Raw genomic sequence first — 25,713 nt, forward strand, 5'->3', positions numbered from 1 at the left:
ATAAAGTGTACATGTACTGAAGTAAATGAAACTTCCTTGGTTCTACAGCAGTATAAAAAAGAATGCAATCTGGCTCAAATTAGACCCAAAATTTGGGCCTGAATTTCCCCACATTTGGAGGGGGCTCCCATTGGACCCATCTCTTGTCTGAGCCTTAAAATACTATTTGTGTTGATGAGCACTGAGAGACCTAGTACTTTTCTGAGGACACCCTGTGTGGTAGCTCTAAGGACACAGTGTTATAAGTTAGCTGGGGTGGCAGCTAATACAGATCATGTGGCTTTGTTTTCAGTCAGTGACCAACTCATCATGCTTCCTGCCTCAGCCTATCTTTTGAATGACGGAGACAACTTGGGAATCAATTAAACACAAAGCCCAAATATCCTGTCACAAGCCAGTCAGGAGAGTGGGAGGGGACAGAACAGATGATGAAAAAAGGGAGATTGTGTGTGAAGATCAGAGAGAGAAAATGGAGAAGGAAGAGGGGGTCAGAAAGGAGGGAAAGAAAGGATGCCAAGTCCCCTGCTGCTGACGCTGTGAAGCTCACTGGCATCCCAGCGTAAACTGTATGGCTGGTGAAAGGGCCACTTTGAGTCTGATTATCCTCAGTCTTCCAGAAAATCAACATGCCACCTGTTTGGTACCCATAGACTTCCCTTCTGCCCCACCTCAGGCACTGGGACTTTAGATGCTATGAAATGGAGTGAAAAGGAACAGATAACAGTGGCTATCCGGAAGGAATTCTCTACAAGGCCGATGCCTATCTCCTGGTTCCCTTTCCCAGTGCAAAGCACAGCAGCACCAATGTGCTGGGTGAGAGATCACTACCTGGGTGGAAGCGTGTCTGCCCCTGAGTGTGTTTGCAAAGATCCTTTTAGCTCCCTGTCACAGACCTGGTCAAGCGACCCTGTTGGCCACTCACCAGATTGCTGAGAGAGGAATCCAAACCTCTGGCTCCCCAGGTCCTGTAAGCTTCCCTGGGGCTCAGCTGGCTGTAGCATATTTCCTGGGCACCAACTCTTTGCCAGTTACCCCTTCACAGAAAGGGAGCCCCTCAGCCCACTGCCTTACATCCCCAGAGCCAGCACGGACCCCCCCAGATACCCCTCCATAATTTATCCCACTGACGGTGTGAGGCTTCTGGGTTACAGTTTAACTCTCTCAGGACGTGCATGAGAAGTGTGGCATATAACACACACAGTCACTTTGTACAGGGCTTTACACTGCTGTTGCTCTTTACTTAATCACAAGAGATATATGTAGATCCACACAAAAATAATAAAAATCTATGTGCACTTCTTCTCACTGTGGCTCAGTCCTTCCCCCGGGACTCCTTGGAGGACCATCTGTGCTCAGGCAGGCAGGGTTCCCCCACCTCATAGGGCACCTGCAGCAGCTTCCCTTATCTTAAACAGGTGAAAGATGGCTGGCGAGAGAATGACTGCATGCAAACAGTAGCTTCTGCCCTTTGTATCCTACCAGCCCCTTCAGAGGTAACTCCCTGGTCAGCCTCAACAGGTGACAACAGAATCCTACCAGCTAACTTCATAGTTAGGCAACCTCTCCCTGACAAACTAGGTCTCTGGACTGGGAGTCAGGCTTTGGTCTAGAGCTATTACATTTCGATGGTCAAGCACTTAAGCTAACAACCCTCTTCTGTTACCCTTTTGCCACCCACCTTTGGAATTCCAGTCCAATAGGGAGACATAGGGACAGCGAAGGGCTGCATGTTAAAAATGGAGTTTGCAGCTTGGTAAAGATACATACAGAGCGTTCATAATCTCATAAGCTCATAAATTGTACAGGCCAATTCCCCAGATCAACAGAGCATGCCTGAGAGGGCAGATTTAGAGCCAGTGTCTGGACCCTGCCCAGACCCAGGAAGCATGTGGGATGCAAAGGTTGGGTCCAATACAGCAGCTGGGTGACTGTCCACAAGGGGGGGAACCCAGCCACATTCCATAGGGTTGCCATATCTGAGGTTTAAAAAAGGGACATCTGGGTTGATCCTGAGCCCATAGAACTGGACAGCTGGCAGTGTGTACTGAGCATGTGTACAGATTTCCCAGGGCAGCTACCTCAAAAAATGGATGATCATGGGAAAACCTGGACACATGGCAACCCATAATACTCTCACTTGGGCCAAATGGAGCTATTTCCTATGGAAGTCCAGTGGCAGGACTCTTCTCACCTTATGAAGCACAACTTGATAGACAAATGGAAGAAATTCCCTCTCTGATCTTCCTCTTTGAATGGCTGATATAGAGCAACAACTATCATTTTACATTCAGATGGTTAAGCCAGATAATTGCATCTGGAGTAGCAGAGAGTATTGCTGTGATGCCTCCTTTGTATTTCTGAATTGGCCATTGAGCTGTTATATGTTCCCTGGTCTGTTCTGAATGACCACAGTCGCACACTGGAGAGTCTTTAATTTTCCATTTGTGCAGCAAGTATCCGCATTTTCCATGGTTTGTGCCCATGCGGTTTAGGGCTGCCCATGAGCTTCATGGGAGATCGAAGCCAGGATTCTTCTGTGTCTGATCTTTCACAAGGTATTTATTTGTACCTTCTTGTGAACTCCATTCGGCTTTCCAAGCTTCCTCAGGGTTGAAGTTGCATTGCTGGAGGTTAAACAAGTGGGTCCAAAAGTACGTACGTGACTTCAAGCAATGGTGAGGGACGTTGTTAAGATCCTGGTGGATGGGAAGACATTCATTTTCCATGATCCTCTGGAATTCCCAAAGGGTTGTAACATCATGGTGCATGGATGGGGGAGCAATGTGCAACAGACCAGCAGCCAAGGTGTTGGGGTTGACTTGAGGGTTCCAGTGATGCATCGCATTGCAGTATTCAGTTGGACAGCAGCAAGTTGAGCGTGGCTACTTCTGGTCCACACGGGTGCACAGTACTCAGCTACGGAGCACACAAGGGCCATTGCTGATGTCTGCAACACAGATACTGATCCCCCTCCCAGCTTGCGCTTGCCATGATTGATGCTGGTCTTCGTCTTTGCAGCTACCTTCTTCAGATGGTTGCGGAAGGTTAGCGTGCGATTCAGCTTCACTGCAGCGTGTTGCTGCAGAAGGTCACTTTCAGGGGGTGCTTAGTGTTCTTGGTATCCACCAGTGTTCCCAGTATCCCCCTCTGATGATTACCCTGGATACATTAGAGCATGTGTCTGGACAGCAACACGAACAAGGACTGCCTCTTGCCAGACAGACAGTAAGTTCTTCTGGGTTGCCTATCTCAAATCCTATCCCCCTCTTTGGGTCTGGTGTGATCTATCCTGCTGCTCTTGGGCAGTTTTGCAGCATGTGTCAAAACGGCACCTTGCACCTGGTTCCCTTTGGCCCAGCTTCCATATTTCTGGCTCATGAGACTTGTCCTGTCAGAGTCTCCCCTACCTTCAGTGAAGGACTCCCTGCTTTAGCAAACCCCCTGCCCAGTGTTTTGAAGGGGCTAGAATTCTTGTCGCTGGTGAATCAAAACAAAAAAAATCACTCTGCACTCAAGGTTTACTGGCAGGGGTCTGGCCTGAGGCTTGGTCCAGGGTCGCTCGTCCCCTCCATAATGCTGCCCAGCATCAAGAAGCTTTGGGAAGCCAGGGTCATCCATCTGGCCTTTTAATCCAAGGAGCGCTAAGCAGGGTTAAATGATGTATTGGTAAAATTCAATGGCCCCATTGCCTATGCTTCTGCTATTGCTTCCACCAGTGGGGAAATTACAAGTCCTGTTTTTGCAGCTGGGACCTTTAAATACAATTTCCCAGGGAAGAACACAGATGGGGCTGTTACATTCCTGAACAATCTACACAAAGAAATAACAATTATTGCAAAGTGTTGAGCACAGCCACCCGAGGCACAAACCTGTGTGATCAATCAGGTGAATTGAATGAGGGGCAGGAGGTAAAACACCATTTAAGAACAACAAGCCAGAGAGCACTAATGATCAAAGCAGGGTTTCATTGATTGCTCTCTGGTGTCTAGGTAATTTTCTTGTTTCCCAAAAGTAAACCAACTTCCCCTGGGTCCCTCTTTCTTCTTACTCATGACTTGGCAGAGCTTCCAACTTCTCTCCAAACCCCACAATTAGTTAATTCTAATGAGTTAATTCTGTCTCCCCAGCCCAGCAACCAGTTCTGCCCTCTCCACTCATCCCCAGAACTCACAACTGCTCATCTCCCAGCCTTGTTTCTGTTCTTCCAAGGGTTCTTCATCTTCCTCACCCTTTTCCCAGGCCTGGTATTTCTGGGAGGGAGAAAGGAGGGGGAAGTAGAGTGATCCATTTTTCACAGGAGAGGAGGGATTTGTGCCACATTGAGCTGGTGGGCTCTGTCTGCTCTCACATCAAGTGGAGAAGGCAACCAATCAAAGAGGATTTTCTCCAGGGGGAGGGAGGGGATGAAATATCTGAGAGGGCCCTGTGCGAGTTACATGCCTAAAAACCTTTGAGGATCTGGGCCCAAGAGGCTGATCTTCAGCGATGCCCAGCAGCTGTAGCTCCCAGAGATCCCAAGTAGAAGGATGGGGCCTCAACACCTCTGAAGAGCAGGCCTTGCATATCTAAAGCTGGACCCCCTACAAACTGATCTGCCCAAAATCAGAGGGGACTTTTCAAAAGTTGGCCTTGAGGCCTTGTTCAAGGACATACATTGAATCAGCATCAGAGCCAGAACTGCAATGCGCTCTCCTGAGTCCCTATCCTGTGGTCTGATCACTAAATCATGCTGTAACCCACTGCATAATTACTTCCCTTTATTTTCCCCTGCACGTGCTCTGAGTTATACTTTCCTTCCCAAGCACCATTTCTCATTCAGACCTACGTGCTAACAGCTTTGGTTTGTCACACAGCCACATTCCCTTTCCCCAGAGCTAGGTCTCGGAGGCAAGCCTTGACTTGTTCCAATTTACTTTTGCTTGCACCATGATGAATTCCTGGGGTGATATGGACAAATCCAATAGGACTGTCACGTGTTTCAATGTGGAGCCAGCCAACCAGTGAAAACTGACTGAAGAGCAAAGTTTCTGGGTTGAGAAATTATGTGGGATGAAATTATGATTTTGGGGGGGGGGGGGGGGGGGCCGGGGGAAAGTTTGCCAAAAAGAAGCCCAGTGTCTGAGTTCAGGCCTGGCCTGAATGATGTGGAGGACCCACACACAGCGAGAGCATAGGGCAGTTTGTGGCTGGTGGCAGATACAAGGGAATGGAAATACGACTGCAGACAGTGTTGTCCCACTGTGCCATCCCCTTGGGGGCTCATGAGAGTGCAGAGCACCAGACCTAATAAATGGTGAAGAACTCAAGCAAGTCCCCTTTCTGTTCACCAGCAGACACCCAGGGAAGATTTGACTCCCTGCAAGCTTCCTCTGCTGAATTCAGGGTAAGGCTATGCACAGGGAACCTAGGAAATCCTACGCAGGATAACCAGGGATAGAACAATCTCTCCTCACCCCTTGCAGGTGTTCCCCACCATGAAACTGTAAATGTCACAGCCATAGGAGGTGGTGATGAAAAAAGTCTACTGGATCCCGCAATCCCTCTTCCGGCTAACGCTGGCCCCGTTCCCTAGCAGGACTCTTCCATGAAGTTCAGCCCAAGGCCTCGTTAGGATAATTACTGCATGCTTGGTGCAGCACAGACATAGACGAAGACAGAATTTGCTCCCTGGAGCTCCAGTCTGAGGGCCTGATCTTGTTGAATGGGAGCAGGACCGGGACCCTCTTGTCACTGTTAATATTGGCACAGTCATGATGCCGACACTGAAAGGCCAAACTTTGAGCACTTCTTTTTCTTTTCTTAAAACACAATGGAATGCCTGCACATCGACTCTGTTTCTCTATTGGCTGGCACCAGCGTTGCCTGGGTGACGGCTGTGTGCAAACACTCTTCTAAGGAACCCTGCGAGCCAGCTGCTTAATGAGCCCTGGGAATTTGCAGCCTACGGGGGATAGAGGAGATCCCAGCACTAAGGAAAAACCGTGCCAGGTGCATTCAGACAGGTAGGCATGAGAGCAGTTCCACTGCCCTCCCCCGGGGACCTGAAGAATTCAGTGCCACGTTTGAGCCCAAATATGACTCACCAGGAATATCACAGTGCTCGTCAGCGGGACCTGCCAACTAAATCTGAACTTCCCTCCGCATCTTATTGCAGCAGCCAAAGAGATCAGTCCAATACACTCAACCTAGCTGGTTTATGAGAGCAGCAGCAACTGCTTTCTAATACTGGTGGGTAGATATTTTATGACTAGCGTTAGATGTGGGTATATAATAGGAAATGAGGGGTCAGGGGCTAGAAGGGAATTGGCCAATGAAAGCAGCTGCTGGTTTGCTCTCTCTTTCCAGATCAGCTGAAGGTCTGTTGGGGTAGATTAGGCAAGAAAGCCCAGCTCTACCCAAGTTTCATGTATTAACCTTCTCTTAGTGAATTTGTCAATTTCTTTCTCTAAAGCTGATGCTGATGGATGTGGGAGATGAAAATGCTGCCATCAAAGAAAAAGTAGACATTTTAATTGAAAATGTAATCAGGGATGCAAAAGAGCATCTTCGAGATTTGCAAGAAAAAAAGAGAGGTATTGAAATACAAAGCCTGCTCCATTCGAGGTCCTTTAGTGTGGCAGAGCCCCAGCAGGCGGCTTACGCAGCCTATTGTGTTTTCAGAAGCTGGTTACATCATCCAAAATATTCAATGGACCTCGGGCAAGGATTTCACAGTGGAGCGGGGACAGCAGCAAATTGAGGAATACATGTCTGTAAGTTACAGAGCCATCCTTTCATTCAGTATAGCTGTAAATGTACTGAGCTCTCAGGCCCTGCTCCTACTCCCTGTGAAGTCGACGAGCAAAGTTACTGTCTATTATTAATTGCTGGTAGCACTGTAGTTTACTGGGTACTTTCCAAATAGAAGCCCAGGGCCCTTGGTTCAGATGTGTTTGTAGAGCAGTCTACCTTAACAGTGCCCAATAAATGTGTGTGTGTGTGTGTATGGGAGGAGGTTGAACTTCTCAGCCTGACTCTCAGTAGTGGCAGCCTAACACCAGGAGAGCTTCAAACACCCACTGAGACGTCACCTCAATCATGCAGAAAGGTGTTTGGGCATTTTCTGGAGCTGGTTCTGTTCCCTGACTGCTCCCAATGCTCTTTTTGGGCATCTGAAACCCTTCTCACTGCCTTCCAAGATTCACTCGGGTTTCCTGCCCCCAATTCATTTCCTTAGCAGACCCTTTAACTACTCAATGGCACCCTGGCGTGCCTTTCCAATTGACTAGGACACCCTCTTTCCTCACATGCTTGGGTGCCCTCCATTTCCTTCTTGTTCCCATCTGCAAAACCCAATGTCCTAACGGCCTTTGGAGGAGACTCACAAGTATGTCCATGCAGTGAGATTGTCTTTAGCAGCTTAGGCCTGGATCCTGATAGATATTTATTTAGGTGTCTACCATTAAAATCAATGGGAGTTAGGCACCTAAAAACCTCTGAGGATCTGGGTTTAGACTATTTAATATGTTCTTTTTAATCGTCACCTTCACTATCCAGCTTTTCACAAATGCTACATGAAATATCAAAGAACCTGAATAGAGCTTAAATGTACATCTGAGGGTCCAAGGTCACACGAATACAGGAAATGACATAGCAGCAGAGAGCTTAGACACACATTTTGAAAACTTGAACCTAAAGCCGTCTTCATGTCCCCAGCTGCAAAACGTGGAAAATATTAACTTGCCTCACAAGATCATGGTTTTTAAGGTGCTTTGTGAATGAAAAGTGCCACATATAAGAAATGCACCTAGTCAACTACTGTATGCACTAGACTGAAGAAAAATCCTTCTTAACTCTACAGACAATCAAGCTTTTGCTTGGAAGCATTAGAATGACAATCCAGCTAACTTTAACTTGCCTTCTGTTACTGCAAACACTGCTCTGTGTATATCAAATCTTCTGTGAATCTTGTTAAACAATTGCCACAGTAATATATGGCAGCAATAAGTTTATGAGGTGACTGATTAGACAGTGTTTAAAAGTAGCATTTCCTTTTCATCATGTCCCAATCTGGATTTGCATAACAGAGTTAAACAAGAACAACTCACTCTCTTTTTTCCCCCACTTTCCTTAAGTCATCTGTACTAGAGAGTGGAAATCTTAGTGTGGTGTATGTTTAGCAGACGTGGGAGTTTCACGAAAGCTGGCTTCACTGGTCAGACTACCTCCAGGAAGAGGAACTGAAGTACAGCAAGAGGTACCATTACCGAGTTCGCTGGAGCATCCCAACATGCAGGAAGCCCATCCCCCAGGCAACAGCGAGTATCTATTTCATCATCGAGATCTCCAAAATTAAACCACCTGTAAGTATGCAGAATATTACTCAACCATCTCATTTTTTCCTTTGAGATGAGAGTAAAAATCTAACTTTACTTCGTCTGTGGAGAGAGAAAGCAGCAGATTAAATTATGATAGTGGGAGGGAGGGGTGTCAATTTGTTTCAAGTGAGTGAGTGTAGTTCGTAACTGCACAAGCAATTAAACCAGTACTTTATCCCTCTGCAATCAAGATTCTGGTTTGAATCTGTCTCTTTGTAAATTGAGCAAACATCCTATGGTGTGCTGTGAGTAATATTCCAGGAAGGGGTCTGGGACATGAATGCTACAACTTAAGAGACCCTCACTAAAACTGATAGTGCTTCGGCCTTCCCTCTCCTTTGTGGCTAAAATGTAACCCATGCTACTGAGGTCTTTTAGTTAATTCTACACTATTTGCATATGTGCTGTAATACCATGAAGAATGATCACAAAACTAACTGTCAAAATAAGTGAAGTTTGCACTGACCCATCTGACTTTCTTTGATGGTTTTTGCTTATTCACGCAGTTGCAATTCTCTGGGTTGTCCTGTTGATCTCCCATTCTGTAGCGCACGTTGGTAAAATCTAGCTGTCTGGCTCTAGGAAGACTTAGAACTTAGTGTGTAAACAAATACATTTCTGATCTGACTTAGAATAAGATACCAGCTTGTTCTATACATACAAACTTTTTAAAGAGAGAGAATCTTAACTGATAAAAATACCGGCTTTAGCTGTACTCTAGTAAATGTCTGAACTCTACCCCAACTTTCATCTATTGCAGACCTTGCCAGTTGAGGTATTCTTCATTTTGGAATCAAATAGGCTCATTCACAGGTATATTTTGTTCTGTAGCTTTTTTTTTTTTTTTTTTAAAAGCAACGAACCAATGTAGAAGGTGCCTAGCAATTGTGCATAAAACATGGTTAATTTCAGGTATGTCCAGCTATTTTAGAAATGTGGACAGATCCTCCACTGTGGCCAAGTTATACTCAGCTATGCTGCCGTCGAGCCTGCCAGGGAGTCAGTTACTGCACACTGATGCTGTCTGGACCTGCCCTGCTATTGGCTACTCTAATTTACACCAACCGAGGATATTATGCTTTGGCCATGCCCCTCTCTCCCCTGCACCAGGGCTGGGTGGTGGTGACATAAGTCAACTGTGGTGACTCTGCACATGTTGGGGACTCCCTGCATGGGGAGTTCCAGTCTGTTTCCGGTCTTTGTGGCACAATAGGGATGAAGCAGGGCTAAGAGTCTAATCCGGGATGTGTATGTGGAATGCTAGTAACAACTCATGGTTTTATATAACCTGGGAGCACAACCTAGCTCCACCAGCATTTGAACAGATCAACATAAACTTATCTTTTTATACCAAAAGCAAGTTATAGGACAGAGGAAGGAAAATGAGCTGGCTATAGCAGAGTTCTTAATAAAAAAAAAAAAAAATCCTGTCCATGCTACTCAGAGAAATGACCCTAAAAATCTCACCAAGCAAAACACACTCAGACCACATCGAGCTAGCCGAGTTCCTTATCCCAGCATGGACATGCTCCATGGGTGTCTACTTCCTGCCTACTGAATTAGTGATGGATTTACACAGGCCTACAAAACCTCCTTCTTCTAGGGGATAGGCTTGCCCACTTCAAAGGCTTGCCACCTCTTTGCAGTTAACTGCAACTGAACTCTGATTTGCAGCTAACTGCTACCTATGTTCTTCATCTATTTGTCCTTTTTTCCCCCCCTAGACCAGGCCAGTGTCGGTTTAGAGAAAAGTGGCTCAAAGACATCATTGAAAGCAAGATGATTCTCATGGACAGCATCACTTTCTAAATAAACATTTACTTCAGACTAAATCCAATTCAAAAGGGCACCTATAGTCTATTGGTGTTATATGGAAAATAAACTAAGGGCACTGCAATGGGTTTTTTGTTTTCCTTTCCTTCTCTTTTACCAGCTATTCTGAATTAGCCAAGTGCCAGTTATAGTCGGATCTACTACATTATGCACACAGAAGTTTTAAATGAGTGTGACATGAACACTGACAAGTTAAGGACCTGACCTTGCAACTGGCTCTTCTGCATAGATAGAGCCCTGCTGGGTGCACAGGTTAAGGTTAGCAGAAGACAAAAGATCAAAGCATACTAAGTTAAATCATGATGGGAAGTAGGTTAGGCCTAATGTGATGTTAAAACAAGGTTTATAAATCCAACAGAAGTGGATAACAGGATTTCTAAAGATTTTTATGGAAACATACAAAAGGTAAAAGTGTTTCCACCCATTAGAAGTACAAACCAAGGATTTTAAAAGTACATCCACAAACTTAATTAAAAAAAAAAAAAAAAGCATTTAAGAAATAAGTTAAAGGGTATGCAGGATACTCATTTTGGAAATATGTCAGGTGATTTAATGGGGGAACACCAGGTCTCTAACCACAAATCTTGGGAGTAATACTACTGAAAAAATAAATTAAATACAAGGAGTTAAAATAATAAGAGTTTAATCTAGAAGATTTCCAGAATAAAGAAATTCCGAACTGGAACTGAAAAATCCATCTTTGGTTACTGCCTATGTATTTCCAGGACTTCTAAACACTGGTTACTACTGCACCCCATCTGTCAGATATTTATGTACAGCAGCTAAGAAGAGGAGGTGGCAAGCTTTTAATTCTTATCATTCAGTGCCCTTGGCTTTTGTAGGTTCTAAGCCAGGCCTTTAATGTTACTACTTTTATAATATACAGTGCTTGTGACATTCATTTTAAAATAAGTGAAACCAGCATATATTAAATTACAAATCCATTCCTATTTACAAATGTAATTTGAACCACAAACCATGAAATAAGCTGTTTTGAGACAGAAAACTAAAAGGAAATGGTAAATGTGAAACGTGTAAAAAAACTTACCAAAAGTACATCATAAATGAACAGTCAATCAAATCTAAACTGATGTTCAGGAATTCCTTAACATTTTGCCTGTTCGTGGTGGTTAAGTCTAGTCTGACTGTGTCCATGCTGATTAACCAAAATAAATGGAAAATGGTAATCATTCATATCACCAGCAGGCAGCCCAGAGCCACTCACACAGCAGATGGTGGTATCCTGTTGTATCCATATCAAGGTCTAACACAGTGCATTACCATCTTGTATGATCACGAATCTCGTGTGCTCCTTTGTCTCATTCAGGATTCTGTACTTCCCCTAATGGCAGTTGCCTACAGCAAGTCTGGAAAGGGTAATTGTTTCTTTGATACAAATGATCCATTCCTGAGAACTTCATCCCATCAGGTGCAAGGCACTGCAGCACTTTACAGCTGTTTCTAGGTCATAACAAGAAGGGGTTGTTAGCTATTGTTTACTACAATCCGTGCTGTACAATTTAAAAAAAATAGTTATTTGTCTTCTTTGCCCTTAGTCTTTCTGTAGACCATCTCCCGGAAGCTAGCCAGGATCTTGTTCTCTCGCTTCCGTCTCTCCTCCTGGTTGAAAGATGCCAGGGCTCTCTTCTCATCCGCACTGTAGATCTGGTTCTCTTTACGCAGACGCACAGCTTCCATTCGGCGATGCCTGAAGAGGAGAACATTGCATTTGTCAGGAGGAAAAAAAACCCATTTATCCCCATCTTCTCTGGGAGAAGATTTCTCCACCCCACATTGTAAAGTCTACTGCACTGTCTTTCCTATTAGCCAACATGCTATTTGGAGCTCACCAACATTCATTTCCCTATTGTCTAGACATCAAGCTTACGGAGATCTGAAAATGAACAATATTTACATTTTTATGCAATTGTAATACCTAGCTCTTAATATAGTGCTTTTCATCTGTAGCTCTCAAAGTACTTTACAAAGGAGGTTTGAATCAGAGGGAAACAGAGGTGAAGATGATAGAGGATAATTACAAAGTATTTTTGCCCTTGGGAAAAACATAACTGTAACAAACTTACTGTAGATCAGCAGAGGCATAAGCTGTTTAACCTTTTTGATTGTTGCATAATATACATACTTAGCAACTTTTTTTGGTGCTCTCAACTTGGTCTCTGATGCAGTCATAAAGTAAACCATCATAAAAAAAACCCTACCTGCTACCACTCATTACATAACCAGAGCACTCGAATGATGCAATCTCTTCACTGGTCAAGCCAATTTCACCTCTTCGGGGGATGCGTTTTCCAGCCTTTACATACTCTGCCATAGCCGCACCTTCACCAGGCAGCAAAGCATGGCCATAGCTTTATTTAAAAAAAAAAAAAAAAAGATGTCACCAGTTTCAAACTGAAGAGGTCACATGAGTAATTAAATCACGAGCTAAAACAGAGGAGACCTGATAAATCTACACTGGAAACTCAACTAAGGAATATTTATTTCATGCATATGAATATGCTGTAGAGCAGAAGCATATTTAATAATTTGTTTAAACTCTTGGACATGACACACTGGAATACTCACTCTGATGCTGATTTCTAGACTAACTAAAGCAAGGAAGTTTGTAACAAAAGCTTGCATTTACTGCAGGACTGCCTTCCTCTGGGTTGACATGTTACTAAAAAATGACTGTGACTCTGGGACAGCTGGAGCAGAACTATCACTAAGAGAAACTCACTTCCCCTTTTGCTATTCATTACCCTATATAGTCATTTCTCCAGTTAACATCCATGCTTCCTTTATTTTGGCAGTTTCCATCAATAAGAGAGATTGTAAATCTTTATCTTAATCAAAACTGATTATGATTTAATGGTAAGCCAGGATAAAGTCACCACATTGCAGAGAGTGTTTGAAAAAAATAATACTGTAACATGACCATTCTACTGAAAATTTGTAACTTGTCTGTAACAAAAGTTACCAGGCACACATGCTGAGTTCTAGCTGATTTCAGTAAGTTTTCAGTTCAAGAATGAAACCAAGTGCCTCTAACAAATAAAAGTTTGTGGGAAAACATCATCTTATTATAATGCATTAAGACTCAGTAACAATCTCTTCTGACAGAAGCCTGCATGTACACATGCAGCAATTTTCTAGCATATAGAGGCCAGGTAAAAGGTGACATGGCAATCTTCCTATTTGATTTCCTTGATTTGATCTGTTTATGTAAATTATATGACTACTTACTTCAAAGGCCTATCATCTTGAGATGCATGCATTTTTGGAGCTTCTGGTCCAATTAAATTATCCCCATCTATATTTTCTGCAATACATAAATAATCACAAAGATTACTTGTGTACCTTCTGCTTTGCACAAATCTGTCACACCTGACTAAGTCAGGTCAGTTACACATGACATCAACGTATCAGGAACTGATATTACTGAACAAAATACCTCTGAATTATAACAGGAACATTAATAGAAAGAACCTACTTGAACTCTCAATCCAGAGATCTTCCCCTTGAAGCGCTTCATCAGAATCTTCACTACTTGAATCACTGGATTTCTTCCTACTCCTCTTATTCTTCTTTTTCTTAGACTTCTTTCTGTTCCGAAGTTAAAGACGAGACAGACAGATGTTTATAAATCTAGCAGGGAAAAGGAAACAGTGCTAGAGGCCAGGCTTAAATGATCAATTTTTCGAGCAGCATTGTAGTGGAGGGTTCAACTGAACAAAAATGTAGTTCTCTTTTTTGTATCTGACTATTCAATAAGTCACCAAAAACATTTCATTCTACAGATCTAACATGTAACATTATGCATCTTCCATGCACCATTCTTTGGCAGATTACTCTTTCCAGTTTGGACTGGGCCCTTTACTAGTCAGCATTCATTCTGTCTGAGATAGAGTCATAGAGATTCTGAGGTTAGGCTTACACGTTACCCTGGGCCTTTAACTACAGGAGAAACAGAGGTGTTAGCCCTTCCTCACTCATCAGCTAGGGAAATAATATAATAGTGCTGTCCCCTAATGGAAGAGAGACACAGATTTAAAAACAGCCGTGTTTTAAATGTAATATTTTAGTGATTCCTCTTACTTTTTATGTTTCTTTTTCTTCTTCTTGGTTTTCTTTTTATCTTCCTCATCTGAAAAATCGAATATATGATCACCCCGAAACCCCACAGTAATGAAATGAAGAAAGTACTGAGCTTTATTGGATATATAATCCCCTACACAACAGCAGCTAAAGTAAGGTGGAAAGAACTGAAGCCATGCAACACTGAGCAACTCACCTGGAATAAAAGTAAAAATGCCCCTGAATTCCTCAGTTCACCCTACACCAGAATGGCTCAGTGATTAATTATATGCATAAGAGGGGAAGGACTCAATTCCAGACCATTTATTGGTCAAAACAATATTATTCAATGTACTCATATACTATCAGCACCTGACCTGAAATGCCTGATGGATAAAATTCAAGATACCATTCCCTGACGGCCATACCCCATGCACAGAAGCAAGAGACACTGGGAACTCATTAGAACAGTGAAAGAATTTAAAATATAGGATTAGGGATTTATTTCTATGGGGATGGCTGCTGAATTCCAGCAACATAGGCTGTATGTTGCCTCTGGGCTAGAATCTTGTGATTTCACATCCTCCACAAAATGGATTAGGGCTAAGAGATTTCATAGAAGATATGTTTTAAGGAAACATTTGAGTAGAGAGAGTGGTGTTTTGGTGCACAAAAACAGAGGCTGTTCTAAATGTAAGAGGTGCAAGGAGATTAGAATTGGAAAAGGACACAGAGGGAAGCCTATTCAACATTAGTCTTGGATACAACCAGAAAAAATGAGAGCTGAACACAGGCACAAGTGGAATTACAAAAAGCTTCACTACAATTTAGATGGATATTGGGAGAAGAGAAAACTTTGTCTTCAGAACGTATTCTGTCATCAAGTAACACAGTCACAGAGATTTTTCCCGTAATAAGCAACTAACATACAAAATCCTAGAACATCGTGAGGATGCCCACACAACACATGCAATATTCCACATGATTATAAAGAACACATACAATATGTTTCAGACCATATAGATTAATTGAAGCCTTGTTTTCTTACCACTGGAGTTTAGCTCAGATTCAGACTCACTGTCACTATCCCCAGAATACTTTCTGTGTTTTCTTTTTGATGTCTTTCTCTTCTTTTCCTTTTTTTTCTTCTTCTTCTTCTTTTTCTCTTCTGAAAAGATTTGAAAAGAGAATGTCACCAGCAAGATGAGTCTGGCACACCAATAATATTTCTGGATCTTAGTATGCTAGCATCCTCACCGCATGGAAATCCACTATGCTCACTCTACTGAGTCCTACTGAAGTCGGTAGAGTTCTTTGTAAAGTGAGCAGATTCTAACCCTGGATGTTCTATATTGTGCAAACAACTTCTATAGTCAAAATAAAATACCTTCTGAACTGGAATCTGAAGAGCTACTCTTCTTAGATTTCGCCTCCTCATCTTCTACTGGGGTATGCTCATCAGAACTGAACAGAAACAAAAAAGATCTTAAATATTATGAAATATGATTTGAAGTGCAGATTGTTGATCCAAAATCAAACACATGTATAATTGTTTGCAGATTAAGGGCCTGTGTTAGTAATGAATGAAACCATTAAATAGCTAATATGAAATATTTGAGTCTCTCTCAGAACTACAGTACTCAGATGACGTCATTTGATCTACAACATGCTAAAACCTCATGTAATTGATCTGTTGGGATTATGTGAAAAATTGTAACCAGTTATGATTTCACTTTGGACGTGTGTAACATGAATTACAGAGGAATAAAGAAAGCAGAACAAGAACAAGACATTTCTGTAAAGTAATGTTAATATTTAATTAATATCAATACTATCTTGGCATAAGACTACAAACCAGAATTCCAAAAGGAGAAAAAATCCCAAGACAAATGACTTACTCTGGGTCAGGAAACTTCGGCGACAGTCCCCAGACTTCAGGTGCTCCCAGTTCTCCAATTCTTTCTCTCTCATTAAGTCTCCTGTAAAGATACATACCTGCATTAAAACCTAGTGTGCTACTCCCACCAAATAAATATTCAAAATCTGAGTAGTTTGTATTTGAGTTTTAGCAGTATTTCTCATCTCTGAAATTAGATCTGGTGAAAGGATATTCTTTCTTCACTTTAATATTTAAAATTTGTTTATTCCCTCCAAAAACAAGACTTAATTCAACATTAGTTTTCTCAGTTACCAGGGGACAGTAACCAATACAGATCTGAGAAATTTTAAAGCAAAACGAATTTAACCCTCAGATTTTGTAGTCTCATAAAAGGATTTTTAGTCACACGTATAATGTTCCCAATTAATTGTCTTTGGAAGTGGATGTAATCATCACAGTAAACGTTTTAGACATATTATTTGTTATGATGAAAACTAAAAGGCAAAGGTAACAAGTCGGTGGCAGATTATTCCACAAGACAGCTCTCCGGCTACCCTTATCTATAAAACTGAAGACAGTCTGTAGAGACTATAAATTCCAATATGTAATGCTTTGCTTTTTTATCAGAACAATCCACTGCATCCATTGTCATCTCTGTAGGCTGTACTATTTGTAAACTTGTCATCTCTGCAGGCTACCTAAGATAGCTTAATGCACTGGGCCCTATCTTACCTGGGGGCTGCATCACTACATTAATACAGATGACTCCAATCTACTTAACTTTATGTGCCTTTGGGGCTCCTGATTAACTCCCCACTTAGTTTCTTTAATGGACAAAGTAGGGCAAAACTGATGTAAAATTCCCCCCAAACTACGGTGGAACAAGAAATGAACCTAGTAGCTAAGTAGTGAGCAGACACAGCACATTTAAAAGTAGACTGGACAAGGCACTGAAAAATACACGGTCGTGAACAATCCTCCACGGGGAGAAAGGGATGGTCACTCATGTCTGTGGGACCAAGGACAGTAGACAGAGGCACGGCTGAAGGAGGGGGCTGTGGGGACCATACAGCCAGAGCATGGGTGGGATGAACCCAGAGTGTTCTGACAGGGCTGAGGGTCTGGCTCTCTTGGCGCGGGGTGGGGACCAGGACGGGGTGTCCAATGATCTGGGATGAGGGGGGCGCTATTTCGAGGTCTCGGGGGCTCGTTCTTGCTTCCGCCTCTCCGCGGGGAGGGGGCGTTTCGGGGCCCCGGGGTCAGGGGCGATAGGGGCTCGCCTCTGCCGCAGGATCTCCTCCTTCTCCTTCTCGTAGTAGTCCGGCCACTGCTTGCCGCCGCCGTGGTGATGGTGCCCGTGGTGAGCGGAGGAGGAGGAGCGCGGCCCGCCCGGCGTGCGCTCCCGGGAGCGGGACCAGCTGCGGCTCCGCCGGTGGCCCGAGTGCTTCAAGCCGTTGCGTTCCCGGGACCGCGACTTCCTGCCCCGCTTCTCGGGGGAGGCAGGCCGGTGGGGCCGACTGGGTCTCGGGGGCGAGGGGCTCGCCGAGGAGCTGCTGCTGCCGCCCTTCCGCCGGGAGCAGGGGGACCCTTGGGGGCTTCGGGACCGGGAGACCGGGGCCATCCCGGCTTGCCGGGGCCGGGGCCGTCACCTGGTTTGGTCAATTCCCTAGCGCCAGCCAGCAGCGGCCACCGCGGAACACTTCCGGGTAGTGCACCCGTAACCCCCACCCCACTTCCGGTCGCAGGACTCCCCCCCGCCCGCAAGTAAGAAAGCATTTCCGGGTAACGTCACCGACAGCCGACTCCAGGGAAACAACATCCGAGTGTTACCGCCAAGCCCTTCCGGTACTCGCGCGCCGAGGAAATGAACATCCGGCTGCAGCCCACTAGCGCGCACCGCACTGCAACGAGGCCCTGTCCTTTGGTTCCTACGCGCAGGTCCCTGTAGACGACGCCGCCGCGCGAGGGGTCCGGAGCAGAGCAAAGGTCTCCGCGGCGACGCAGCCCGAGGGGATGCAGGACGCGGGGGCTGAAGGGCCGGGTAAGGAGAGGGACGCGGTGCGGCGGGGTTGTCACGGGGACCAAGGGGAGGAGCGCAGCCGCGTTGCCGGGGCAGCGCCCCCCACCAGACCCCGACAGCGGGGCAGCCTGGCCCCTGACGCAGGGGAGCCGGGTTGGGGGAGAGCCCAGGAGCCGCCCCCACGTGGATGCAGGGGACGCAGCCCGCCCTGGGCCCGCTCCCGTGGCGAGGGGGGGGGGAAGTGGAGCCTCCTACTCCCACCTTGGGGTCCCCCCCGCAGGCCCCGGTGGCCGGGCCTCCGCCTCTCTGGAGGAGCCAGGCTGAGAAGGGAGAGCCCGTGACCCTGCCCGCGGTGGTGGGGATGTTCTGTGATTCGCCCCCAAGGAACCGGCCGGAGACCAGCATCTCCCCTGACACAGGTCACAGAGCAGCCATCAGATGGGAGCAGCTTTTTGTCACCACTTCCCTGCTGTGCGTTTGAAGCAGCAAAGCAGCGGCAAGAGGCTCTGGGTCCCCCCCCTTACCCGTTCGATTGCTGTAGTGAGGTGTCACTGGATAATGTAATCAGTGGCTCTGCAGAGGTGCCATTAAATAAGGAGCCAGAATCCTGCAGGAGGTGGAAGTGTCCAAGGAGAACAGGAGTAACTACAGCCAAAACCTGTGTCATGCAGCCGTTCTGGCATTGTCATCAGCACCCTTTCCGTGCAAGCTGTGAGATGCAGCCTAGCAGTCACAGTGGTAACAGGGCAAGCTGCTCACAGTGCTTCAGTCAAAGGGACGAATAATGGGTTGGAGTGAAATAAAAGTACTGTAATAAAAGACTTTGCCTCAATGATCCATGCTCCATTGTGCCTACTCTTGACAACTACATGGGAATGAATATGCAGGTTCTGGAAAAGCCTCACAATTCAGCAGCCCATATTATTGACCAACATCAATAGGCAGAAGGCATCACTCCAATCTAGTGCCTTGAGCAATTCAGACTAAGCTTTGAATGTCATATAGTCAGTTCAAAGTCACGATACTAATCAATAATATTTCTCTTCAAATGGGATGTGTCCCAGCTGCCTGAATTAGCATCCAAGACTTCTATGCCAGTTGCACTTCTCAGGAATGCTGGAGCTGTCCACAACAAGGACAAGATTTAGAATGAGTGGAAACAGCACTTTTTCAGTGGACAGCTCATGGCTATGGAACTCCCTTCCCCAAGACGTTAGAATGACTGAATTTTTCTGCTTTCATGTTTAAGAGCAAGATCCAGCTTTTTCCCCCCTTAGTTTTCCCACAACAGTTAATCTCCTCCACCACACATCAAAAAACCCTGTCCCTCAAACAAATAGCTGGTGCCACAGACTCCTCTCTGCAGGTGTACATAGGGAGAGAGAAAATCTGCAATTTGTTACCAGCTTCCATTTGCTTGCAATGGACTAAGATGCATGGTAGTTACTATGGTAAAAATATGTGGATAGAAAGGTTATTAAAAGTAGGTGGCTTTAACTAACAAATATAATTTTTAAAAAGCTATCCTGCTTGAAAACTTGAGATTCAGGGGCTGGATGGCTAAGGGCATTTATAAGTGATATGGAGTCTTTCACATCTAGGTCAACACTGAGTCAAACCCTAGTTGGTAGAAACTAAAAACTATTTCCATCTGATGGTTGTTATGGTGCCCTGGATCCAGTTCTCAAGGGACAGATGTCTACATTAAGAGACAAAAACAGCATCTCTTTTTACATTAATAATATTGTTGGCATTCACAGCAGAAAGGCCTTACTCTTACTGCTGAACAGTTGCTTATAGCAGTAGTGCCGTTAGCCTCAGTGTGATTATCATGTGAATAACTGCTCACCAGTGTGAGTAAGGTCTCCACAGTCTGGCACCAAGTTTTTAGTGGGTTGTGGGGACATATTTACACTGTCAGTCCTAAAACTGGTCTCTCCAAGACAGGGTTGAGTGCAGGGAAGCTGGCACTGCTGTTGTCAGTGTTGTAAATATTCTTTGGATAAATAGAGAGCTTCAGTCTGTCAATGTAGAACATTTAATCAGCACTGAAGGAATAAACAAACACAAAAAACCAAAAACCCATTAAGTTTTCATTAGTCCTCAGAACATCAGACTTAGTGTTTGGATGGAAAACATGTTCTTTTTAACATTCTCTTTATTATTTTTTTAAAAATCCTTAAACAACAGCTGCACCTTAGAATCATAATAAGTAACATAGTAATAATTCAGAGAGTTATAAAAGTTATGTATTAAAAGCAAACAGCCCGTGGCTTTCTAGAATGGATGTCGGGAGGAAATATTTATCAGGATGTATTGTGTTTTGTTTTTTTAAAAGGCCATTTTGGAGTAAGTCTTTCTTTTGCTTGGGGAAGTACAGTATAATATTGTCCTGACATCAAGTATGTTTATCAAAAATATCCAAAGAAGCATTTAATAATAATATCCCATACTGTAAGGCTCATGCCATTTTACATAAGCCAAAATCAAATCAAATAGGATATGTCTGAATTTTGTTTATAGTTGGACAACAGTTCAAGTTACCAGATCTATAATGTGTGGTATGAGGAGCATCTGGAAGCAGCAAGAAATCTATTCAAATTATATTTTAAAATTGGTAAAAATGTAGCCTTACATGCACAAAGAAAGTTACTAGAGATCAGTTTACAAGATCTGCAATATGCATGGAATTCTTATATTATGTCTCTATGCTGCTAGGTTGGGATACCTCTTCCATTGCCAGTACTGTGGGGATCGTGACAGTGAAAACATCAGGGAACATCACTTGCCTCATGCTTCTCTCTAGAGTATCTCATTAGAGAGCTCTCTCATTAGAGTATCTCTAATGCAATTAGATAAGGGTACTTCTTTTTAAAAGGACATTACTTAGGTTGCTCATCGGACTTGCTGAATGAGTCAGGTGAAAATCTAACCCAGCTGCACTGTTGTCTGCCTAGCCTGTACTTCATGAGGCAAGACTCAGTCCTACCAGGAAGCTGGAGACAGCCCGAGTGGCAGACCCTGAAATAATGGTCGTGGAAGCCCTGCCCAGGCTAGCAGAGCAAGTATGGAAGCAAACCTTCATTTTAATGCTGAGGGTGGGATGAGAGAGGTGAATTGAGTGCAGGGCGGGGAGCCTCACTTCTAATCCCAGATCTGACACAATCTGTCTGCGGCACTGGACAATGTAAGGTTTTATATGGTCCCGGGAGGGACGTCCCTTAAAATAAGGGACCAGTGGTCACCCCAAGGGGCAAACAAATCACGGGCAGTCCCTTAAAAGAAGGCCCGAGTGGTCCCCCTATTTCTGCTGGGGGGATGGTTGCACTAACAGAGGCAGGAAGCCAGGCCTCCGTCGGGCCAGCCCAGTGCCGGCAGCAGCCCCGGCAGCTCTCCCGGTGCTAGGCAGTGCCCGCGCGGGGGGGGACCAGAAGTCCCCGGGTTAGGGGCTTTGTCTTCTACGGGCAGCTACCGCCCCCTCGCCCTGAAAAGAAGGGAGGGCCTCATGCGCCCCGGAGGGAGCTGAGCGGAGCGGAGCGAGCCAGAGGCCACGTGCTAGGGGCTGACCCGTCCGCGGTACCCCTCTGCCCGGCCCGCCCCGCCCCCGAGCGGCGAGGGGGACGCTCCGCTCCGGGAGCGAGAAGAGCCGAGCGGGCCCGAGGGCGCTCGGGGCGAGCTCCGAAGGGGGCCGAGCGTGCTCGGGGCGGCCAGGGAGCGCGGCGGCCGGCGCGGCGGGACAGCGCCCCCTGGCGGCCGCGTGGCGGGGGTGGCGCAGCGGCGGGCGGGGCCGCGGCGGCTGCTGGCGAGCTGGTGCCCGTTGTCTGCTGGCGGAAGAAGGAGCGCGGCTCTCGGAGCGCAGGTACCTGGGACCCTCCCCCACGCTGCGGCCGGGCCCCGCCGGCCCCTCGCCGCCACCGCGGCTCCGCTCCCCTCGCACGAACCAGGAAGCGGCGGCGGTGGCTCCCCCCCTTTGTGTGGGCAGAGCCGTGCCCCTCCCCCGGCACCGGCTCGCGCCCCCCCCCTCGGCCGGCCCGCCCGGGCCTCGCGGCTCCTCAGGCCGGGGCGGGGGGGGCTGGAGAGGAGCCGCCAGAGCCGCTTCCCCTGCCCCGGGCGGAAAGTGGCTACTAGCGTCCCAGCCCCCCCCCCCCCGATCCCACCGCCCTGCCCCGCCCCAGCCCCCCCCGATCCCCTCACCGCTCTCAGCCAGCCTGCCTCACCTGCCTCCCCCACCCCCACATGGCTCCTGCCCCCCATAGATCCCAGCCCCCACACCCCAACGAGACCTCCCCTCCCTGTTCTCACCCCTCCCCCACTCCTTTCCCCCACCTAGACCCCACCTCCTGTCAGCCCTCCATCCCCAGCCCCCACCTAGATCCCCCCTCACCACCTGTACTCAGCCTCCCCCTGCCCCCCTTCCCAACCCGTCCATTCCCCCATCTCATGTCCCCCCAAATCCCTCCTCACCTCCCCATACACTCACTGCCCAGCCCCCAATATTCCACCTGTACATCACTCTGGTCTCACCCAGCCCCCCCACACTTCCTACCCAGCCCCCCAATAGCCCACCTCATTGCTCCCTCCGTAGACAGGTCTCCAGTAGTCCACTTCATTTCCCCCTCCCTGCACAGCCCCCCCACACCCGTGTCTAGTCCTTACTACCCAAACTCCAGCCTCACAAACTCACCTCACAATATCTCATCTGGCTCCCACTATCAGGTCTCCAGTATCCATTTCACAGCCCCCTGCCCACTCCCTATACTTATCTCTTGTTATCCAGCCTCCCATATCTAACCCCCCACCCTCTTACCCAAGGCTGGATATTGAAGTAAAAACTGGGGATGCATATTGGAACAGTGGGAAATACGTCCTCACATTGTCTTACTAGCCAAGCCCCAATCCTCCTACCCAGTCCCTTCACATCCTAGCAGATGCGAGAGATCCTGTATTGGGCCCTGTACTTAGTCTGACAATATGGCATCCACAATTCCCCAAGCCCAGCCCTCTAGTCTTCTGTAATTAAAGTGTACACACACTTCCCCTTTGAAAAGTAGCAACAGCGCAGTCTCCATATACACTCCCCCCTTACCTCCACACCAAAGTTCCTGTATAAATACAAATCCCCCTTAATCCTCAACTAGTTAATACTATACACCGCATTCCCACCCTTCTTGCTGTAAGGTACAAACATTCAACCCCTGTTTAATCTTCTAGTTAATATTCACAAAGGTGTGTTTTCCCAACTTCTGTGCTAAAGCAATTCACCTCCCTCATCTGCTACTTTGAGGTGACTTTTTATTTCCCCATGCTGCTTCCAGGTACAACAATCCCCATCCCACGCAGCTACTCCCCCCCCCCTTCATCTGTCAGCGTTACCATGCATTGTCCTTGCCCTCTTCATGCTGCTGCCTGCACTCCACACTCCCTCTTCTTTGCTCAAACACCTGCAGTACCCAATCATCTGAGAGTTTTACTCCTCATCTCTTTCCCGTGTCCTCCCATGCTGCTACTCCTCCCAAGTACAATGCAATCAAATATGCACACTTCTGCATGTGGAGGTCTAGCAAGCTGCTCTCCTACTAATCGTCTGCTCTTTAACCTTGAAGTCTTTCCTCTCTCTGTGATACTTGCATCACCTGCATTTTAAGAATATTTTATATTATAAAGACTCATTGGCAAGGCATTGTTAATATTTCTTGAAAGGACCGTTGAAAAGTGGGTTTCTGTTGCTACATAGTCTAATTCCCCATGTTTGTTTCCTACTGTTTTTTCCCCATTCCTCCACCCCCTGTTTCAAAATGGTTGTGTTGCAGCTCTTGGTTCTTACCCTGGGCTGGTTCTTGTTACAGATCCTCAGCAGCTATCTAGACAGACAGACCACAATGTATTTGATTTTCTGTTTGTATTGCTAAATTGCATTCTGAGTGGGCAGGAGGCAACTGGACCTTTCTCTCCATTGACATGTAGAGATTTTTATTTAAACACAAGTGTTTGAATTCCCACACTTAAAAGACTGAGGTTGTTGGCAATGAGCTCAGAGTTTGCCCATTCTTAAGGGTTAGTGCCTTTTTGTTCAGTTGAAATTGGTTGACACCTTAAAGGGAAATAATTTATAATTGATATTTGACTAGTATTGTTTTTAAACCAAAATGTTCATATTTTTTGCAATAAAACAAGATGTTATGATGATAATCCTACAATATTATTTGCAAGCCAAGTAATTTTTGGGAAGCCAAGTTATTTTTAGTAGCTTTGAAGTAGTTGTTTGATACCTACATTTTCTTCTCCAAAGAAGTAGCATTCTACTGTTAACATTTATTTTTGCGCTAATTCTTATGAAAAAGAAATTACTATGTAATTAGCTGCAAAGTGACCTACTTGAAGAAGGAATGTGAAATTTGCTTAATATAGGATCAGTAATTATCAACATTTTATAGTGATAAACAGACTGTCAACACCCATTTAAGTAGTTGGACATTTGTAATTAAGATCTAATATTTTATCTCTTGCTGCCAACCCGCTTCTAAAATGACATTCTCCACGTAAAGGAACGTGTCAGGGTAAAAACTGACATTAAATTGGTTTCCTTGCCAGTGTGGTTTTTAATTTATGAAAACATTTTAAAAATCTACTTTTCTTTTCACTATACTTATGGTTTTGCATTTTACTGAAACACATTGTATCAGATGAAAATAGACCAGTTGGTTTCACTTTCTGGCTCTCCTTCATTAGCATGATGCTGCAGTATCTGGGTTGCAAACACTGAAGGATAGCCTTGCAAATTTCTGCTAACATGGGGCAAATAGGTTGTTTTTTTTCTTTTTTGGATGGGAAGTAAAATATCCATATCTTTTTCATTAGCATCAGTCTCTGTGGGAAAGGACACATGCATTTTGTTAGCTGGGCTTGTACTTAACTCAGGACAGTTTTGCATGGCTGCTTATATTTACATGGAACATACAATACATATTTACATTTTTCTTAAGTTTTTTTTAAAACTTTAGCTTTGCAGAGCCTAAATCTTGATTATTTTGATCTGATATTGATCTTAAGTTGATGGTGCCTCCCAGATAATGCTTGTTGGTTATTACTCAGTTGGCTATCTCATTTTATTGAACATGGACATATTTTCAGCTTTGGAGAATAAGTAGCAGAAATAATTAAACTTACAAGCAGTACACTATATGGGCTATTTAATAGTGGGACTCAGACTTTGTCTGCACTGCTGAGCCTATGCTGGCATAGCTATGCCTAGGCCTCCAGTGTCAAGCCAGCATACGCTGACAGAGTTTTTCTGTCAATGTAGGTACACTGCCTCACCAGATGACATGAGCTGTGTCTACAGTGGAGTTTTTTCAGCATAGTTCTGTTGGTCAGGGGTGTGGTTTTTTCAAGTTAAGTGTAGACAAGGTCTCCAAAATAAGACTTAGATTGGGGAGGGGGGACCCAGAAAACCCTGAAACTGAGAATGTGAGGATTCTGTACTGCAGCTGAACACTTTATAAATTCTGTAAACTAACATGGTTCATTTTACTTTTCTTTCTGTAGGA

The 25,713-nt window shown here is 45.4% G+C and overlaps 2 protein-coding genes across 5 annotated transcripts; one reads left to right on the plus strand and one right to left on the minus strand.

Annotated features, from left to right (window-relative positions):
• The first annotated feature begins 5,929 nt into the window (after window positions 1-5,929).
• AKAP14 (A-kinase anchoring protein 14) lies at window positions 5,930-10,238 on the plus strand. Of its 4 annotated transcripts, none has more exons than XM_067549704.1 (5): window positions 5,930-6,002; window positions 6,452-6,752; window positions 8,160-8,342; window positions 9,118-9,170; window positions 10,082-10,238. In XM_067549704.1, the coding sequence occupies exons 2-5, from the start codon at window positions 6,531-6,533 to the stop codon at window positions 10,164-10,166; spliced, it is 543 nt and encodes a 180-aa protein (XP_067405805.1). In that variant the 5' UTR covers window positions 5,930-6,002; window positions 6,452-6,530; the 3' UTR covers window positions 10,167-10,238. The 4 variants fall into 4 exon arrangements, with proteins under 4 accessions (XP_067405805.1, XP_067405806.1, XP_067405807.1 ...); XM_067549705.1 differs by having other exon boundaries at window positions 8,163-8,342; XM_067549706.1 differs by lacking the exon at window positions 5,930-6,002 and having other exon boundaries at window positions 6,459-6,572; window positions 6,661-6,752.
• A 578-nt stretch (window positions 10,239-10,816) lies between these two features.
• On the minus strand, window positions 10,817-17,870 carry NKAP (NFKB activating protein). The gene is made up of 9 exons (XM_067548171.1): window positions 17,427-17,870; window positions 16,166-16,246; window positions 15,655-15,731; window positions 15,316-15,435; window positions 14,289-14,337; window positions 13,684-13,796; window positions 13,437-13,512; window positions 12,410-12,559; window positions 10,817-11,898 (listed from the first exon to the last, which is right to left on the minus strand). The coding sequence occupies exons 1-9, from the start codon at window positions 17,765-17,767 to the stop codon at window positions 11,724-11,726; spliced, it is 1,182 nt and encodes a 393-aa protein (XP_067404272.1). The 5' UTR covers window positions 17,768-17,870; the 3' UTR covers window positions 10,817-11,723.
• Between the last annotated feature and the right edge of the window lie 7,843 nt (window positions 17,871-25,713).

Source organism: Emydura macquarii, unplaced genomic scaffold (genome assembly GCF_026122565.2).
Source record: "Emydura macquarii macquarii isolate MOO-44397 ecotype Brisbane River unplaced genomic scaffold, CSIRO-AGI_Emac_v2 contig_1253, whole genome shotgun sequence".
Taxonomy (NCBI): Eukaryota; Metazoa; Chordata; order Testudines; family Chelidae; genus Emydura; species Emydura macquarii.

Bases quoted from the DNA above. Each gene is read 5' to 3' on its own strand.
- AKAP14 (XM_067549704.1), top strand. From the start codon at position 6,531: ATGCAAAAGAGCATCTTCGAGATTTGCAAGAAAAAAAGAGAGGTATTG. The intron at 6,753-8,159 runs GTAAGTTACAGA...GTGTATGTTTAG, and splicing joins AAATTGAGGAATACATGTCT to CAGACGTGGGAGTTTCACGA. The intron at 8,343-9,117 runs GTAAGTATGCAG...CATCTATTGCAG, and splicing joins TCTCCAAAATTAAACCACCT to ACCTTGCCAGTTGAGGTATT.
- NKAP (XM_067548171.1), bottom strand. From the start codon at position 17,767: ATGGCCCCGGTCTCCCGGTCCCGAAGCCCCCAAGGGTCCCCCTGCTCC. The intron at 13,513-13,683 runs GTAGGTTCTTTC...TATGTATTGCAG, and splicing joins TCTCTGGATTGAGAGTTCAA to AAAATATAGATGGGGATAAT. The intron at 12,560-13,436 runs GTAAGTAGTCAT...TTTTAAATAAAG, and splicing joins CAAGATGATAGGCCTTTGAA to CTATGGCCATGCTTTGCTGC.